Raw genomic sequence first — 19,877 nt, 5'->3', positions numbered from 1 at the left:
AGTGATGTCAGATTGCAGTTACTGTATACTGTAGCTGTAGTGAAACTAAACAGCAGTGCAAGCCCAGTTAAACTAAGTTAATATATAACGTAAAAATAAGTTAACTAGACAAATGTTTTATCATGAGAGTATTTTGAGGATGGTCAATTAGACCACAGTCTAGAGTCGATTTTGAGGAAACTTTATATTGAAAGGTATAAAAGTGAACAGGATTTTAAGCAAATGTAAGAATGTACAGTTAATAGAGTCATTTACTAATAGACATTTACAAATGAAATATCAATGATGCAGTTTACATAAAGCAACTGATTGTAGCAACTGACTGTAGGGCCCTCTCACTTCACAGCAGTTCATGTTTAGTCATAGTACTGAAAGTATAGGGTCTAGAAATGTGATCGTTAAGGACAGTGGGAAAAAATGTGCTATGGTCGCGATCACAAGATACATTATCTCAGGATCTTGACATGTTTTTCCCCATGTCCTCATTCAGCCACTGTATAGAACTCCTCCTATATCCTTTGACACTACAAACCAAAAACTCCACTCAAAAACAACAGGCACCTATTCCAATGTAGGACAAATAACGAGGTATCCTCCTATATTATTGCTTCTGGTCCAGATGTTAACCAGAAGATGATGGAGTTGTTTCTAGCAGGCTTGTGTCTTTGCAACATTTCTGAAAGAATTAAACTCAGCCTCTGTTATTGATTGCAGGCAGAGCATTGGTTCTGGACAGTAGTGAGTTTGTGAGCGATGAGCCCAGCGTGTTGAGGAGCCCCTTGTTCCCACCCCCACTAAAAAACTCTCCCTGTCAGGTAAGACCTGCCCACAAGAGGCTGAAACATTCAGGGCATGCTCTCACTGAGGGATAACATGGCATAGTGTTGTAATGGATCTCCTCATAGCAGCTGATCAGTTAACAGTGTTGACATCAGCATAAGAGCAGTGTGGAGTAGTGGTTAGGGCTCTGGACTCTTGACCAGAAGGTTGTGGGTTCAATCCCCGGTGGGGACACTGCTGCCGTACCCTTGAGCAAGGTACTTTACCTAGGTTGCTCCAGTAAAAACCCAACTGTACAAATGGGTAATTGTATGTAAATGATGTGATATCTTGTAACAATTGTAAGTCGCCCTGGATAAGGGTGTCAGCTAAGAAATAAATAATAATAATAAAAGAGACATGCTTACCTCTCAACTGCAGAGCTTGCTTTCTAGCTGAATAGTAAGACGTTCGCCTTTGAACTATGTGGATAGTGGTTTGTGTCCACAGTTTAACAAGGATGAAAAATGAAATGGGTTCTGTAATTGATTAATAAGAACGTCTTGTTTTCCTGTTTAAACTCAATGACCCTTCTTATATGAATCAACAGTTATTGTTTTATTCCAATAATTCCGCTCTTGGGTCTCAACATCTAGACTGGGTCTTAGCTTAGACACATTTAAAAAATGCCTCCAGCCTTTATTTGTTTAAATCTTTGGCCGACACACATTTGAGCACTGCATGCAAAAATTAAATAAAGAAAAGTAATTTAATGTGCTGAACGGCACCAGCGATTTCAGGATGGTTTTTGTAGATTCTAGGGGCCAGCTAACCTGAATTTGTAGAGAACTTGCAGCCTCACATTATTACATATATATATATATGTGTGTGTGTGTGTGTGTGTACACTGTATATTGCACGGCATGTTTGACACGTTGTATCTTATTACCATATGTTCCAAAGGGCATCAAAAGAAAACACTCTAACCTTTAGTGACCTAAATATAACACGGTAATCTCACAAAACCAAGAAAGGGCGCAGTCAGACATGGGGAGTTTAGAATGTCAGGTCACCTCTGTTTTATATTCTAACTAAATAACTAAATTGTTAACCAATTAAATACATTTGCTAAAGTAAAACCTATTTAAATAGTTGAAACCCTACGGTATAAATTCGCTGCAAGAAATTGTGTGACTCTTTTTGTTGGTGCCTTGACTGGCCTTAATACTGAGATTTCACTGTATTTGTTTCAAACAAACATCAATAAAAACTAGGGGTTTTAATCGAGTAATGATTAATTGATTAATCACACCTGTGGGCTTTGATTGATGCAAAAATTATTGATCGATTAAAAAAGTTTATCGTATCATCTTAGTCGCAAGTACGTTGATTTTTCTTTTTATTCAATGTATTTATTTTAATCCATATCAGAAAATTAGCACCTATATTGTACTTTTTCTTCAGCTAACCTAAAAAAAAGCACTCAGTAAGTTACATTTGTTAGTCTGAAACTTGAAAGCTTACTATATATCAAAAACAGCAATTAAGTTAATATTTTAAATTATTCCCTTTGGCTAACTTCCATTTACATGTAAGCAAACATTTTCAAAATGTCAAATTACATGTAAGTAAATATATGTACAGTACTGTGCAAAAGTTTTAGGCAGGTGTGAAAAAATGCTGTAAAGTAAGAATGCTTTCAAAAATAGACATGTTAATAGATTATATTTATCAATCAACTAAATGCAAAGTGAGTGAACAGAAGAGAAATCTACATCAAATCAATATTTGGTGTGGCCACCTTTTGCCTTCAAAACAGCATCAATTCTTCTAGGTACACTTGCACAAAGTCAGGGATTTTGTAGGCATATAGTCAGGTGTATGATTAAACAATTATACCAAACAGGTGCTAATGATCATCAATTCAATATGTAGGTTGAAACACAATCATTAACTGAAACAGCTGTGTAGGAGGAATAAAACTGGGTGAGGAACAGCCAAATTCAGCTAACAAGGTGAGGTTGCTGAAGACAGTTTACTGTCAAAAGTCATACACCATGGCAAGACTGAGCACAGCAACAAGACACAAGGTAGTTCTACTGCATCAGCAAGGTCTCTCCCAGGCAGAAATTTCAAGGCAGACAGGGGTTTCCAGATGTGCTGTCCAAGCTCTTTTGAAGAAGCACAAAGAAACGGGCAACGTTGAGGACCGTAGACGCAGTGGTCGGCCAAGGAAACTTACTGCAGCAGATGAAAGACACATCATGCTTACTTCCCTTCGCAATCGGAAGATGTCCAGCAGTGCCATCAGCTCAGAATTGGCAGAAAACAGTGGGACCCTGGTACACCCATCTACTGTCCGGAGAAGTCTGGTCAGAAGTGGCCTTCATGGAAGACTTGCGGCCAAAAAGCCATACCTCCGACGTGGAAACATGGCCAAGCGACTCAACTATGCACGAAAACCCAGGAACTGGGGTGCAGAAAAATGGCAGCAGGTGCTCTGGACTGATGAGTCAAAATTTGAAATACTTGGCTGTAGCAGAAGGCAGTTTGTTCGCTGTTCGCCAAAGGGCTGGAGAGCGGTACACGAATGAGTGTCTGCAGGCAACAGTGAAGCATGGTGGAAGTTCCTTGCAAGTTTGGGGCTGCATTTCTGCAAATGGAGTTGGGGATTTGGTCAGAATTAATGGTCTCCTCAATGCTGAGAAGTACAGGCAGATAATTATCCATCATGCAATACCATCAGGGAGGCATCTGATTGGCCCCAAATTTATTCTGCAGCATGACAACGACCCCAAACATACAGTGAAAGTCATTAAGAACTATCTTCAGCGTAAAGAAGAACAAGGAGTCCTGGAAGTGATGGCATGGCCCTGATCTCAACATCATCGAGTCTGTCTGGGATTACATGGAGAGAGAAGCAACTGAGGCTGCCTAAATCCACAGAAGAACTGTGGTTAGTTCTCCAAGATGTTTGGGCCAACCTACCTGCCGAGTTCCTTCAAAAACTGTGTGCAAGTGTACCTAGAAGAATTGATGTTGTTTTGAAGGCAAAGGGTGGTCACACCAAATATTGATTTGATGTAGATTTTTCTTCTGTTCACTCACTTTGCATTTTGTTAATTGATAAATATAAACTTTTAACATGTCTATTTTTGAAAGCATTCTTACTTTACAGCATTTTTTCACACCTGCCTAAAACTTTTGCACAGTACTGTATATTAAACATTAGCTGGCATTATGAAACATTTGGCATAAATGCATTATGGTAATACTTTGTATTACTTGTAATTGACTTTCAAAACAACTTCATATTATTAGCAAACAGGTGTGATTAATCAATCAACAGAAAATGTCAAGATTAAGCCTCATACAAAAAACCCATAACGTTATTGTGTTAAAACAGCATTATCAGGGAAAGAAGCCAAAGAGCATAGTACCCCGCAACCCAGCTAGTGCACTCTTCAGGGTTGCTGTATATCTTTTACTCTTAGTTCCTCATTTGACTGTGGCTTTTCACCCATGACTATTTCATTGCGGCTACAAATTGGCTTCCAACCGAGGTTCACTTGAATAATTTAGTGAGTTTGCAGCTTACCACTCACTCCCAACCTCACTGTCCTGATTACAAGAAAAAAAACAGACCAGGATAACAGCAGTTGCATAGCATTTACCTTTACAAACACCATAGAAAGAGTCTGCTTGGATCAACCCTAGAGGCTGCATTTGAGAAACACTGCACTGCTCTTCAAACCAAACAAAAAATATAAACTCCACTGTTAAACTCCCAAGAAACACTGCAGTGGTGTTTTGAGCCCATGGACTATATAAACACCCCTATACTTTCCAGTCTATAAGCAGGTTCTATGATTAATAGGAAGTATGCCTGTATAACACCATTGGGTTCTGGCCCAATCCCTATTACACAAAAAATACGCAGATACAAAAACATGCCCTTATTATGGTTGATGGTTATCACCCATATGTGTAGAACAATTTGTATTGAATTTTATCTTTTAGAATATAAAAATATAAAGTTCACAGTGGGAACCGAAAACAAATACACATTTAGCTTTAAAGTGCTTTCCTTGTCCCTGTGACCTTTGTGAAAACAAGGTAATGCTTGTCATGGGTCCAACCTTTGAAGAAGAAATGAGCTCTATTTTAATGATCTTGATCAGTTGGATAATGCCCTCTAACATGCAAAACATGCACTGACACACATCAAAGTAATGCAGCGCAACACGCTTAAATTTCAATGCGGGGTTCTGTGGAGAGGGCAGACTTCTTTAAAGGAATGTGGGTTTGTTGTTAATGTTGTGATGCTGTGCCTGCAGGTTTGGTTCTCTGTGTGTGCTGAAGGCTCCCTACAGGGGGCACTGTCTCTTTGGCTGGTGGAGAACAGCACCAGGGAAGAGGAGAGTCGCAGACTTTGGGGGTTTGAGAACAGCAGTGGGGCAGAGGGCTGGAGCAAACTGGCCATTCCTGTACATGGTGTCTCTGACAGGTAGGGGGAGCTCTAGCCTATTATGAGCTAGCAAAACCATGCAGTACCCATAACATAGTCCTCACCATGTATAACACACATATTTTTGTAAATATCATTGTTAATAGACTGTGCTATGTGTGTTTTGCCTTATGAAGAGAATGCAGACTGGATTATTATGAAACAGGTTGCTGTAAGCCCCAATACTGTTTCAATACCTGATTATGCAGTACACAGTGTTGCATATAGATGAATATGGTAGCCATCAGTGAACAGTCCACAGTATTCTGTCCCTATGACCTACGTGAGCCCTGCAGTCAAGCACCAATTTCAAAAATAAATTACATCTCAAATTAGGGTTGATGGGAAAGGCATTGAGCTGAGTCAGGGTTATCCTGCAGCTGCTGATTATTGCAGAGGCTGGTAGGTCAGTTTAGCTGTAAATTGTATAACGGCAGAGTATACATTATTGACTCATTTGCAATCCCCACTGTTCTCTTTTTAAAAAAAAATATACAGCATATGTTCTGTTCTCAAAGAGTTTCCCCCCTGGCGGCTTTAATTTACTCCTTTTTATTTGGAAAAGTGAATTTTACAAAACTTAAACCGTCTGTTTACTTTTCTTCAGAGGTATCCTAACAGGTCTTTCTCATTTTGTACCAGAGATTTACAGGATGTTGTTTGTCAAGAGTGTTTAAAGAGCTTTCAGAATCATGCCTACCTCTCAGGTACATCTGGAATACCAGAGTGTTTGACTAACCTGTCCCCCTGTAACACTCTGTCCCTAGTGGAAGTAAGAAATATGACATTTGTTCTATTTCTTACTGATGTATTTCTTACAGCCATGGGAGGGTCATAGGGTCAGGTTATTGGTTACACTCTTTTAAAAGATTGCCAGGATGTGATGACTGGAATAGAACATGATACAAAGCAAATCTAACCAACAACAAAAATACATTAGTTAAGATTGGTATGGATATTTCATAGTGTAGATATGATTCTTCAAACTCAATCTTGTTGCTATTCACAGGTTTTGGCTGCAGTTCACGGGAAGTGGAGAACCTGGGTCCTTTATTGCTATTGATAACCTCTCACTCAGCTTAGACTGCTTCCTGGCATGTAAGTACTGCAAACCAACCTTCATGCACCCAACCACAGTTATTAGACACTCTGGCCTAAAAAACAGTACTGCAGTAAAACCAACCACCTGTATTAACCAGCCAGTGTGTGGGAGTCACTTCTTTATACAGAGAGTGAGGGTATGGAATGTGTTAGCTAGCCATGTTGTTGATGCTGAATCATTGGGATCCTCTAAGACCCGACTTGACAAAGTTTGAAGGTAAATCAGCTTCTAGGAACTGAACGAGTATCCTATTATATTTTAGTTATCAGTGTTTACATTTTAAATCAGGCTCAGTCGCATGCCAATAATGTGTACCACTGTTTGAGTTAGGGAAACAAACTCAGTGCATCAGAATGGGAAACTCATTTGTATCTTATCTTGGTCCAACACATTGCTAAGATTGCATAGAAGTTATAGCAGTGATCTGGCCCCCGCATGTGGTCACACTCCCAGGCAGGTTTAGCGATACATATTCAACATTCAAGTGATCAGAATAGCATCTGCAAAAGAGCCACTGATTTTTAATTGTCAAGCATGAGCTCTGAAATGGGGCCCTGGGCTCTCAGACAGATGGTGGTTTCAGTTCCTATCGAAAGGGTAATTAACTCATCCTGAGTGGCTTGCACTGGGACAGATTGGAAACTAAACACTTTAGGATGACTCATTCTCACAGAAACAAAAGGGGGACATTTTAAGAATGAAAGCAGATGTACTGTACTCTCACCTCCTTAATGCTCAGTACGTTCTACTGCAATCATTTCTGAAACATGAGTTAAGAAGACTGCAGATTCCACATACTGTAGTGTGTAAAGCAGTGTTGTAATCTAGTCGCACAAATTCGAGTCGAGTCACAGGGGGTTAAGACTCGACTCGAGTCTTTGACATGCCAAGCTCAAGTCGAGTCAAGTCACAGAGTTTGCTCGAGTCGAGTCACCTATCTGGCTTGAGTCAATTCGAGTCATTAGTTCTGACAGTTTGAGACAGTTTGATTTAATCAGATTCATTTTACAGGAGATTAGCAATCTACAAGTAAAAAGAAAAGAACATTTCAATTAAAAATACAAAATTTAGATGCACAATAATGTGGTCATACTTGCCCCACTGATGTTCACCATTAAAGATCCATGGTTTCTGCCTTGTGTTTTGTCTCTCCATTTCAGTGAATTCTTTGCCTATTTATAAGCAGATTTTGTTATTGACCATACAGAGACTCTTTTACCTATACTCAATTGGGTTGGATGTACAGTTATGTATACCACGAAACAAAAGAATGCACTGAACCATTTATTTACAATTTTACTGATACTAAGTGTTTTTCACTTTTTCTCAACAATAAAACTCCCTGATAGTTTTTTCTGAGATACCTTAATCATATGAAAGGCAATTTTGTGGCATTTAATTTGATATTTGATATAAAGATCTTGCTTCTAGGCCTTAAAATACAGCAGCTACAAAGAAAAACAGTCCAAGTAATGCAACTGAGTCAAAATCAGTTTTAAAACTATTGCATACTCGCACATACGCTCCAGTTCAAAAACAGTAAACTCAACCTAATTTGCTTAATATTACAGAAAGAAATGTATCTTGAAAGGCTAAGAGTTTAGCATGATAATGCGTGTTACAGAATAAGTAATTTTTGTTATTTTCAGATAAAAAAGGGCTGTTTCACTAATATGTTTAAAAAAATAGCACAAATATTTCACACAGAACACATCACATCATAAACCCTTTAACCACCTATACTTAGCACAGTAAAATCCCAGTTGTTTGTCTAAAAGAAATCATCAATGTAGTTAAAATGTGCAAACATACAGTAATACTAAGAGGTCAATTGTATTTTGAATAACCCTGCTAACGTAAAAGACTGGTATAGTAGCTGCTGTTTCATAAACACATGCAAAATACCCCAGCAGCGCAAACGAACACTTTTTTTTTTACCGGTGTAATAAATGATCTGTTCACTCACTATAACAAAATCCACAGACCACTTCTTAAAAATTCATTGACAACAACTCAGTTCCGTACTCAACCTCCTTTCGTCTGGCAATATTGATTGTGCCCATTCCCAGAATCATGCTGCTGTGGTCTGATCGACCCATTTTTGCTTTTATGAATTTATTCTTTAAAAAAGCAAAACGTTTTCAACCTAACTAACTCTCAAAAATCTATACTGCATGCAAATCCTGATGTATTAAATTAATCAAACACGTCTAGAGCTGATTAACTCAATTCAGGAATTCTGGAAAACAAAGATGACCGTGCAACAGCTTCATTCATCATCTGAACCGTGTGCTGCCAGTGGTTGTAGAAGGCTATGGGAATGTAAAAAAATAAATACGATTATTACAGCTCTAGAGGGTTGTTTGTGTGTTCATTTCTTGTACAGTGCATTATTACATTAAATGTCATGTGCAGAACAATTTTATAAGTTTGTACATGAGTCTGGATTCGTCAGTGGTAGTTTGGATTTTAAAAACAACAGTTTTAGCAAAATATGGCTTTTTTGCCAATTCTTTTTTGTTTCCTAAAACAATTTTTTTGTTTTCTAAAACAGAGTTTTTTTAAACATAGTATAACTTTAGGTCAGTATACATTAAACCAGACAACAAACACTAAACCCCTATTTTTTTCTACCGCATTTAAGTTTTAAGCTTACTTAAACAAAAATCTTTTGATTGACATGGGGGAAAATAGTGTTGGTAATTAATATGGGGAAACGGGTTTGTTTTGTGTGCCTTTTGGAGTTGTTGTGTGTGATTAAATTATTGTTTACAGACAGGCGCTCAATTGAGACTTGCTGCCTGCTAGGCTTGGTTGAGGGGAAGGGCATCGAGTGATTGGTTGTGCTGGTCCTCAATCAGCAAGTGGGCGGTTCTCGACTGAGTGTCCATCAGCATAAAAATATCCGGTAGGGATCGCTCGGGGTGACTGCACCGCCATGCTACACAGAGGGGAGCTGCGTATACTCTGGAGGAGAGTGTCGACTCTGCAGGAACTACAGCTACGCAACCCTGAAACTGCAAAACGGTCCTTGTGAAGGCAGTGCCCATCCAAGGCCACAAACTCCCCCACTGACAAAGAATGCTTTTAGAAAGAGTCGTAAACTAACCGCTGGACAAGTGTTTTATCTTTTCCTATCATTGAATGAATCATTTAGGCGCCAGCAGTGTCTTGCAGAAGGCAAGCCAGACAGTTTTGAGTATGCTTTGACACCTCGGACAAAGAACAGTACCCCTCGTAAATACATTCACGGAAGGCAAGGAAGAACCAATGTTCTGAAGAATGGCTAAAATCAGCTTTGAAGAGAGCCGTAGCTCTTTGCCCTACGAGAGACTGAAACAGTAAACGGAAGCATAGCCAGCAGCTGGACCTAAGGTCATGTACTAGCCATACAGAAGAATTGCAACAAGAACACATCTACAAACTACATAACTTCAATTGCAACGCATTATCTGAACTGAGTTACGACTGATCAATGGAACTATTTCCATTTGGAAAACTGCCAACAACAACTATAATGCTGCAAGACTTGGAGATCAACAAACTGATCTCCATTTGAAAAGAATGATTTGTTTATTGTGAGGCTACGCAACAATGCGTACTTCAGGCAAAGTACCAGTTTCTTTCATTGGGACTTCAGATCCAAAGAGCTGCAGTGTTCATCAACACAGATTGACTTCTTTATATGGAAATCGATATGTATTCAACATATCTAATATTAAATACTTCATGACTCGAGAAAGTAACTGAAGCAAATGCTCTCAAGTTAAGTGGATAAAATGTTCTAGGAATGGAATGTTACTTCCTGTTTTAGAGTGTGTAAGAAATGTATTTTGTTTGTTGAAATGTGCAACTCAAAGGAGTTGCCTTGTAAATGCAGAGAATTTGATCATTGCCCCATTTCTGAGTTAATTTGAATATATAATCAACGGAGGTTTATAACATATTTTTAGTTTGGTACATCACGTCTAAACTAAATTAACACGGTAAAACTAATTTGCTAAATTAGGTAGTGGAATGTTGGATTCTGTTCTGAATGGGAAGTTGAATTAATTCTTGTGCATATTGACATGATCGATTACAACGAGAAACGGGTATTGAAAATACTAATGCAAAGTAGACACCTATTTAATATCAGCATATTAACCATGTATGCTAATGATGTTATGGTCGTTGTAATCATTTGACTATGAGACTATAATGAACTGTATACTATTCATGCATATCTCTAACCACTAGCCTTTCCTTTCTGTAATATTAGATTTGTTGTGCACCCCGTTTTATTCTTAAAAAAACTATTGTTTTATATTTCTGACACGTTGTGTGAATGTCGGTTATTGTCAAGGGAATCTGAGTTCTACGTGATCCCGAACTTAAATATGGTCTCATTTTATTACATTTTGACGTTCTTAAACAGGGCGCCTAGAGACTAATTTATATTTAAATAAATTGTATACCTAATTCACTACAGTCACATGATCATAGGATCTCCCCTCCTTGATCAAAGGCAATGTGGTTTCTCAAAGTAGAATCCAGGTCTATTCGGTGGAGACATACCTTTGCGTACGCTGATCACTCCAATAGCTCACCTGATGGGGAGAGACAGGAAATGGTTGCCCCAAGCAGGGGCAACATTAATCTTTAGCAAAGCTCTGTCAGTCTTCATGTTTTAGACATAATTCATTCCCATTAATCTATCTCCCTGCTGTGTTGCGAGAGATGCATCGGTGATTTGGCTGAGATCCTTAACGACTCCCCATTGACAGCTGTCAGCTCTGGTTCCACATCCCTTCTACACAGCTCAAGCTGACAGATACCAATCTAGTGTGCACTTTATCAACCATCCATCATTTAACAGCTGAAAAAAATGAAAGGCCTCCCTTGGAAAGCATTAACTCGACCATGAGATAACTTCAGAAATCCTGCATGGTAAACTTTGCTCTCCAGATAAGTTGTAAGATAACCACCAAGAACAACGTTATGATTGCCAACATGTATTTAACTTATGCAACCTACCCCAGCTTAGAGAACGCACTAGGCAGTTTTAGTGCTCATTGGGATACTTAAATACCATCTACATTTTTCGTATATTGATTGTCTTGCAGGTTTAATTTTTTATTGTATGTGTTCCCTCTCGTTCCCTAGTAACTAATCTAGCAAAATGATCCTTCTAAAAGCTTAATGTCGAAGTGAGTTTCAGAAATGATACCTTGAGGTGTGCAACTGTAATTTGTGCCCCCTCTGTAACCGTGGCAACTGTGAGTTTAGACTAGTGCACATTATTAAGGTACAGGAAAATGACAGTGCTGGAGAGCTGAGAATGGAGTGTTTAGTCTAGTGCTTATTATTATTATTATTAAGGTGCAGGGTAATGTCAGCACTGGAGAGCTGAGAAAATAATGTTATTTTATGTCCTGTTCTCAATGCATATAGTGCAAAACGATTTCAGAAACTTGTATTTCCAATTAGTTCAAGCTCCTTTTATCTGGAATAACTTTTAATTTCAGCGGTAAGCAGAAGCCTCAGCTAGTACCCACTATATTTAAATATGCAAAGAGAATGCTAGTAATTGCTCTGAAAATTTGTTTTGGAGATCCTCAGGGTTATCAGTGCGTTTTCATGGAAATACATTTTGTATAATTGGTTTTGAAGCTTTCTTTGTTTTAAAGTTAGTTACTGAAAAGCTGGTATAATTAGGGTACTGTTGTATACAGTATGGTGCCCTTAATTTGGAGTATTCTGTGAGATTTGTAATCATGATACAAAGAGAAACTACAACATGGATTTCACTGATTTTACAGATATTAGATAGACTATGTCAGGTTATATTTGTATATATCTCATTATTTAATTGTGCGGTGTAATAGTTCAAGTACAGACTTTCCAGATTCAAAAGGCATTCACTCAAGACATCAAAGTCAGCATCCCAAATCAGGTGTGTAAACAATACACTAATTGCAATATGATGTGTATCACGATATGTATGATTGTCCTGATTGACTAATTAAATAATCTATAAACATGGTATTGCTCTGTAGTAAACTGTAGATTAATCTCCAGCTCTTTCTCATCCTTTCTCTTTCTTAAGCCAATGGAGACCTCCCACCCAAGATCACACCGCTCAGTACCAGCATGAAGAACTTGGAATCCACCAATCAGACCAGCACAACAGCTGCCCCAGCCAATGAGCACTCAGAAGGAGAAGGGCTAGATGTCACAGAGTTCCCAGATTTTCAACATGAAGGTACAGTAGGAACTTGGTCTAGTGCTGGATTGTGTTGCACTTCCATTCTTAAAAAACTTTGTAAACATTGTAAACTACAAACGAGAAATTGTTGCTGCCTTCAGCTACAAACATAATTCTTTAAAACGGACATGTCATACAAACAACAGAGCCTCCAATACGGTGCCCATATTAGGATATCTTCGTAAATCAGGCAAAAAAGGAGTAATTATGTGCTCCCTCTTCTGTAACTCCCTCCTCTGAAACTACCTCCTCCCTCCGTCATGCTCCATGCTCCCTCCTCCCTGGTCTGAAGAGATCAGCCAATAAAGAACCAGTTTCCAACTTATACGCGTTTTCATTGGTTAGATTAAGTGCCAGTCATATTACCTGGGAGACCAGCTATGTATTTGAATGGAACATAGCTAACTAAACACGTTCAAAATCTGAGAGCTGAAAAAAGTAATAATAATAATAATAATAATAATAATAATAATAATAATAATAATAATAATAATAATAATAATACATCTAAAGCCGAAGAATTGTCATTTTCGTGAGGTAATGATTGCAATTGTATATTTCAATGTAAGAAAAACAAGCCCAAAAAATCCTGTTAAAAAAATACACATACTCGTTTAAAAAATATGCTCCTTAAAATGACAAATTCTTGTAATGTTTTTTTGCACAAAAGCATATATATATATATATATATATATACACACACAGCCGTAACTAGGGGTGGGCGAGCGGGGCAGCCACCCAGGGCGCAAAAATGACTTAAATGCATTGCCACTCGAGTAATCATTTTGTTCTGCGGTTCTCAATGTTTTCACTTGTCAGCTGCACTAGAAAATGGAATGCATCACTTCCTTAGCAACAGACTAACAACCACGAACCTGGTTCTACACAAACCAACATTATAATGTTTGCATCAAAATAGTGGAGTTATATTTATAGGTAATTGATTTGTTTTTGAAAGTGGTACTCATTTCCATTACTGTTTTTATTCTAAGCTATATTCTTATTTGTATAATTGTGTTATGTGGTTTGTGACATCGTTGTTGTTTATATATTACAGCTTTATTAATTAGAATTAAACCTAATCTATAGTAATTTATTCATTATTTTCTCATACAATGCTTGCTCTGAGGATCAGCCCTATCATTGTTTATTTGTTTATTTATTTATTTACATTTCTATTGATTAGTGTTTATAGTTAGGACACATTAAAGGCTTTGCAGCCGTTTTTCGTGCCCCACCAATACATAAACCCATGGGCCGTCACTGAAAAGGACAAGTAGATTTGTTTTTTTTTAGCACTTTGTCCATTGGACAACAAGTTGTTTATAGAAACTGCACACCCCTGAGTACTTACAGGAGACATTCGATACATTATTTAATACATGAAAATCACTTTGCTAAATACGTGCCGTTTACGTGTGGAGTTCCATTCTCATAACTATATCATTGTTATTGTATATTGTAGAGAGTGCTATCGAGTCCTGCTGTGGAGCAAGTATAATATAAGACATGTGTTGTGAAAGTGCTAATGCTTCATTGTGATTCACTTTTTTTTGTGTGCAAGCACAGTACCTAGGAATTTTCCAGCACAGTGTCTTAATCCCTGAGAAAAGAGACAGAATTGTATTGCAGTTGCCTTTGACCTTCACTACCACCTTTAAACATCAGGCGTCATCATCACTGTACCAGCCGTCATCCCTGTGTATTCCTGTGTAATGGGTCTCCTCCTCGTGGCTGATGAGTTAGTAATATTGACATCAGCATATGCCGTGTACTGTTCTTACTCTCGACTAGTCTGGGAGCTAGTAGAAAAATTGCATTTATATTTGACAAAGATTTAATGTTTTAAAAAATAATTTGCGATTGGAAAACTTTAACTATTTAGTTACCTATCCCTGTCTTCTGTGCTAAAAGAGCATAGGAGACAGGAGTAACGAAGACAGACGTAACTTCAGTGCTTAACAGAGAGGCTGTCATGTGCCTGTGGAGTTCTTACCCAAAAAGCAAGATTATCCCCTATTAGGCACCAGAATCCCTTACTATATAATCAAAAATCCAGAGATTCTGGTTGTATGTTTCCAATGAATTTATGCTGAAAAACTTCTAAAAGCTCTGCACACAATTATCATATACGTCTGAATGCATTCTCCAGTATTGACCAGGTTCAGCTTTGCTTTGCGTATGAGATCTGACAAGATCAATTTCAACATGCAACAACTGCAGGCCAATATTAGAGTTAGTATTCTTTGAAATTGACACTGTTTGTACTTTATATACAGTAATGCTTGAAACCTCATGCACATTGAACCAAATTCATTTTAAAGGGTTACCGAACACCCTGCAGTTTTAACAAGAAACTCGTTACTTTTGCTGCATTATGTGTTGTCTGTTCTTTTTTTATATCACAGTAATATATTTTGTTAACTTAGTCTTGCTTGTTTTGATATTTTTTATTCACACATAATGGGGTCATAAATCAACTGGGGAATTAATTCCTCAACTCTTTTCGCCAGAAGCAAGACAATTGAATTGTCAAATGACTCTCATAAAAGATTTTTGGATCCATGAAAAAAAATTTTGCTCTGATAGGAAATAGCAAAGGTAAAGAACAGTGTTTTCTATAAACACTGCAGGAGTTCTGAAACACTTTAATATATAGTACTGGGAAGGGGTAAACACAATAAAAATATTGTGGAGTTATAACATGCCACTATTCAAAATTTAAAACAACAGTGTGTGCTTTATTGTCAGTGTACCTGCCAAGACTAACTAAGACCATAAGCAAGAGGAAGACAACACATCACATACCGGTTCTGAATGTTCTTGTGCTTCTAAAAGTGACAGAGAGTGTGCTTACAGCAATTTGCAAAGGCAAAGTGACTTTTCCTCACTTCTGACAGTCTATTAAACAAGAGAGAGTTAGATGTGCAACTTGAAAAAGAGAGATTTGAGAATCAGGGAGGTGGAAATGAACAGGTTTGCTGGGCTGAACGGCATTCTGTTAATTTATTTCACCTTTCACCTCTGCATCTCTGGGTTTGAATTCCGGCCCAAATGAAATTAGTTTGCTGATGTCAACCTAGAGGACATGAAATCACAAAGTAACACACAATTAGAACAATTATCTGCAGGACCGATAAACCTCCACTTTAATAACAAAAAGAAAAAGAAGACTTTGAGATCATCTTAACCAAGACTATTTTAAATATATTGGGATTAATAAAGTTGATACAGAAATTATTTAAAAAAACCCAGAATAATTCAAGACCTAGAGACGTAATCAAACCCTTTCCAGATCCTGGATCTAAGCCTGTTTAATTCCGGATTGCTATAGTACAAGCTGGTCAGCTAGCCCAGCTGACCAGAGCGTTTCTCATTGTTCATAGATCTCACCCTGGGAAAGCGAGACCTTCTGGTGGACATGTTCTCACACTCTTTTCATCATAACGAAACAGAAACAGGTACTTGTGTTTACCTTAACTAGTCCAGAAACAGTGTCAGTGTACTGTTGCTGTAACATGCTTCCGTGTGTGTGCTTGACTGTGTTTTTTATCGGTGTATGTATGTATGGGGCTGGAGGGATGGTATTTAGAGAGTTGGAGAATCTTCCCATTTAATATTTGCTTTACCCATGCTTTTTCCATGGTTATGCATTTACCATGTTTTACCATATTTTTTTAATATGCTTACATCACTGGGCTTACCTATGCTGTCACTGCATTTTATTACACACAGCTTTGCTTTTACAATGGGAACCTTTTATAAGGGTTGATATAACATATTGTATCATAAGCATCAAAGCGGTTGTAATAGTTGATAATATACCTCAACCCATCTCAGTCTCAGTCTCTGCTGTATACAGATTCTGTGCTTCTTCATGTCTGTATGCCAGCGAGCGCACGTCAGGGTGGTTTAAGAAAGGTATGCGGTTCGAGGAATCTACAGGTCATGATCTCCCATCTCCCAAGTATTCATATCAGAGCTAGAGACACTGAAGAGCTGAGGCCCACCGCTTCTGGGCTCTTTGCAGTAATATCTAGTGCATTTTACCCATCAGATTTTCATGGCTAATTATCTTTAACATATTGTAACATGATGTGATTCCTATGGCATTTTACCATACAGAACTGTAGCGTGTATTGAGGGATACCCCCGCTGGCGTTTCCAGTTGATCGCACGTGGCAGTCTCGCTGTTGCTGGGAACACAACTGGGAGCCCTGCTAAATTAAGGCTTTCCCTTTGTGTTCTATTACTGGGTTGTTTTATAATCAGGCTGGGGAAAGCATTAAATGTGTTGTAGGGCTTTATTGCATTAGAATCCTTCTTTTATGACCGCAAAAGGGAGGGAGTGATCTGGTCTTACTGACAGTGGTGCATAACTGAGTGGGTCCTAGGGTTACCCTTATAAGAGTTTGCCACTGTGATTTTGCACCGTGGTTTGTATTTAGCATCGTTTACCATGGTTTGCCATGTTTTGAACATGCTTTACCATACTCAGGGCTTTACAATGCTTACCTATGCCTCATCATGCTTTCACTGTGCTCTAATACTCTTTGCTATGCTTTTACTCTAGTAATCTTTTATGAGGGTAGTAAGGACCTAAGACCACTTTTTCCTCTTTGTGTTTAGGGCTTTCCTGCTGCCACAATTAACTGTAAAAAGGTGGTCCCAACTCCTACTTTTGGAAAATCAGAAATGTATTATTTATTTGAGAGGTTCTTTTCACATAAATTTAATAGATGTTCTCTTAATTTGATGGGAACAGATTAGTTAGATCCAAAAAAGTAGATCCAAAAAAAGATCTTGTAACACAGGAAACGGGGTAAGTTAGTGGTTTATAATAAACAATACAGTTCTGTAATGAATATTGAATATTCAGTAACAAGGGGAGGAAGCCTACACTGTGGTTGACGTTGAGTGCATAAGTAAACACTGAAAAAATAAGGTATACTATAGGTATATACTTTGTGATCAACTGCAACGATGTGCAATATTAATATGTTGCTTAGATGCTTATCTGGGTTTCACAACATATCAAAATATATATGCATTTTTGCAAGTAAAGCATTGAGAAAGTTAACCCAAACAAATATATAAACCAGGATTAGAGGATACATCTGTTAATTAAGTGGATATAGATTTAGGACAGAGGGTAGGAGACACCTTTTCAGACAGAAAATAATGAGCCATGTTGTTGATGCTGAATCATTGGGATTCCTCAAAATCCGACTTGACACATTTTTTAGATCAATCAGCTACTAGGAAACGAGCATTGCTGGGCTGCGTGGTCTCCTGTTGTTTGTAAATGTTCTTATGTTGCCTGCATCTGTTTCTTTGCTGTTTTTCAGATACATCCTGGAGCTTTGGCACGTGTGGAGCGACTGGGCCAGTGGGCCCTACTCCAACGCAGTGCAGCAACTTGTACCGGGGCACACGCATGAACGTGTCTGTGGGCACAGAAGGGTCACTGCGGGGCGTGCAGATGTGGAGAGTACCCGCCACCGATACCTACAAGTAACACACTCCATACAAAAACAATACAGCCTCAGCTCAGCAGCGATGAGGAACTCCAGCAAGGCTCAGCGCAAGCCAACTGTGTTCAATATCACAATCTTCTTGGATGTAAAGTAAAAACAGCATAAAAGCTGACAATAAATTGATCCAGGCAGTGGCGGACTCTGAGATCATATTAATTTATGTTATGAAAATCAAACATAAAACAGTGCATGACAATCTGCTTTAGTAATTTAAAAGATTAAAAGGAATACTTCTCTCTTTCTGGACTTCCATGCAAGCCTGACTGTTTACAGACAGTTAATAGTAAATGCATTGTTGATTTATAAATTAAGTACCAATGTCTTACCATTGGCTTACTTAGTCACCTGTACATACTATCTGGTGATCATACGTGATAATACCAGATCACTGAAATATATGAATGAATGTTGTTTTCAGGATCATGAGCTATGGTGCTGCTGGAGGCAGGAGTGTGCTGATCCCTGATCGATCGTTCGGCTTCTGTCTGGGGGCCCATTTCTTCCTGCAGAAGGACGAGCTGCTCTACATCCTGGTGGGGCAGCAAGGAGAAGACGCCTGCCCAAACGTGAGACCCCAGCAACCCTAACCCTAACCTTGCCCAAACGTGAGACCCCAGCAACACTCCCAAAGCATTCACTCCAGTGCTTCACATAACTAACTCAGGAGGTTAATTTAAGAAACTCCTTCAGCAGCACCAGTTGTGTCTTGCTACCAAAAAATAAATAATAGTGCAAGCCTACTGAACACTGGGCTAAATGTTTTGTGAGTATGGTCCTCTGAGTCTTTTCAGTCATTATTACTTGTGATGAAACAAAAGGATTTATGACTTTTTGACATAAGTTCATCTCAACCACAGTACCTCTGAGTACACAACGGGCCATTCTAAAACAACACTGGTAGAAAGAACCGTGAACTTCATTATGCAAACGATTATGTGATAGAAGACAATATTTAGACTTTTTTTTATTCAGGAGCATTGAACAAATGATTAATCTGCGCAAACACTTGGCCTTAGCTTGTGTTTACTAATGTTGGCTCCTTTCTAAGGCACTGTATTCAATTCTGGTCACTGCAATACAAAAAGGACATTGTGGCCTTGGAGAGAGTCCAGCGAATAGCAACAAGACTAATCCTGGGGCTTAAAAGAATGAGTTATGACATGTTGCATCTCTAAAGGTTTAGGAAACGAAATCTATTTAGCCTATGAAGAAGGAGAGACTTCAGACTTTTAATATATTGTAAAGTTAACTCTAGCTGATACTTTAAGCACAGAAACCAGGACCAAAGGATGCAGTTTGTTATTAAGTAGAGAGTGATTTAGGATAGAAGGTAGGAAACACTTTTTTACACAGAGTGGTGAGTGTATGGAATCGTTTATGATCCGACTTGACAAATCAATCACTTATCTATTAAACAGACAACCACTGATGAATGGTGAATGGCCTCCTCTTGTTCATACATTACTTTATGTTATCATCATAGGCGTAATTTACACGGGGGACGCGGGGGACATGTCCCCCCTCACTTTTTCAATTGCAGGAGTACTAACATTTTTATTTCGCAATAATTTATTGATATAATCACTAGTCAGTATAGAAGTCAATGGGAAGAAAAATGGGATCGGATCCAGGATCATGAGATGGTGTTTTACTAGCCCTTCTGGCTTGGAAGCCTAATAAATCAAACCACACAAATTAAACCACAAAAAACAAATAGCAAATACA

At 38.3% G+C, this 19,877-nt stretch overlaps 1 protein-coding gene across 1 annotated transcript in view; it reads left to right on the top strand.

Annotated features, from left to right (window-relative positions):
• LOC117403388 (ALK tyrosine kinase receptor-like) overlaps positions 1-19,877 on the top strand; it is a 145,459-nt gene that overhangs the window by 101,332 nt on the left and 24,250 nt on the right. Inside the window, exons 8-14 of the mRNA XM_034005501.3 lie at positions 715-815; positions 5,097-5,266; positions 6,276-6,364; positions 12,457-12,612; positions 16,002-16,076; positions 17,964-18,129; positions 18,571-18,718. Of these exons, the coding sequence (XP_033861392.3) occupies positions 715-815; positions 5,097-5,266; positions 6,276-6,364; positions 12,457-12,612; positions 16,002-16,076; positions 17,964-18,129; positions 18,571-18,718 (905 nt within the window). The remainder of the gene's footprint in view (positions 1-714; positions 816-5,096; positions 5,267-6,275; positions 6,365-12,456; positions 12,613-16,001; positions 16,077-17,963; positions 18,130-18,570; positions 18,719-19,877) is intronic.

The sequence above is a fragment of the Acipenser ruthenus genome, chromosome 5 (genome assembly GCF_902713425.1).
Source record: "Acipenser ruthenus chromosome 5, fAciRut3.2 maternal haplotype, whole genome shotgun sequence".
NCBI classification, from domain to species: domain Eukaryota; kingdom Metazoa; phylum Chordata; class Actinopteri; order Acipenseriformes; family Acipenseridae; genus Acipenser; species Acipenser ruthenus.
Note: the sequence above shows the minus strand (reverse complement) of the source record. Positions and strands in the feature narration are given on the sequence as shown.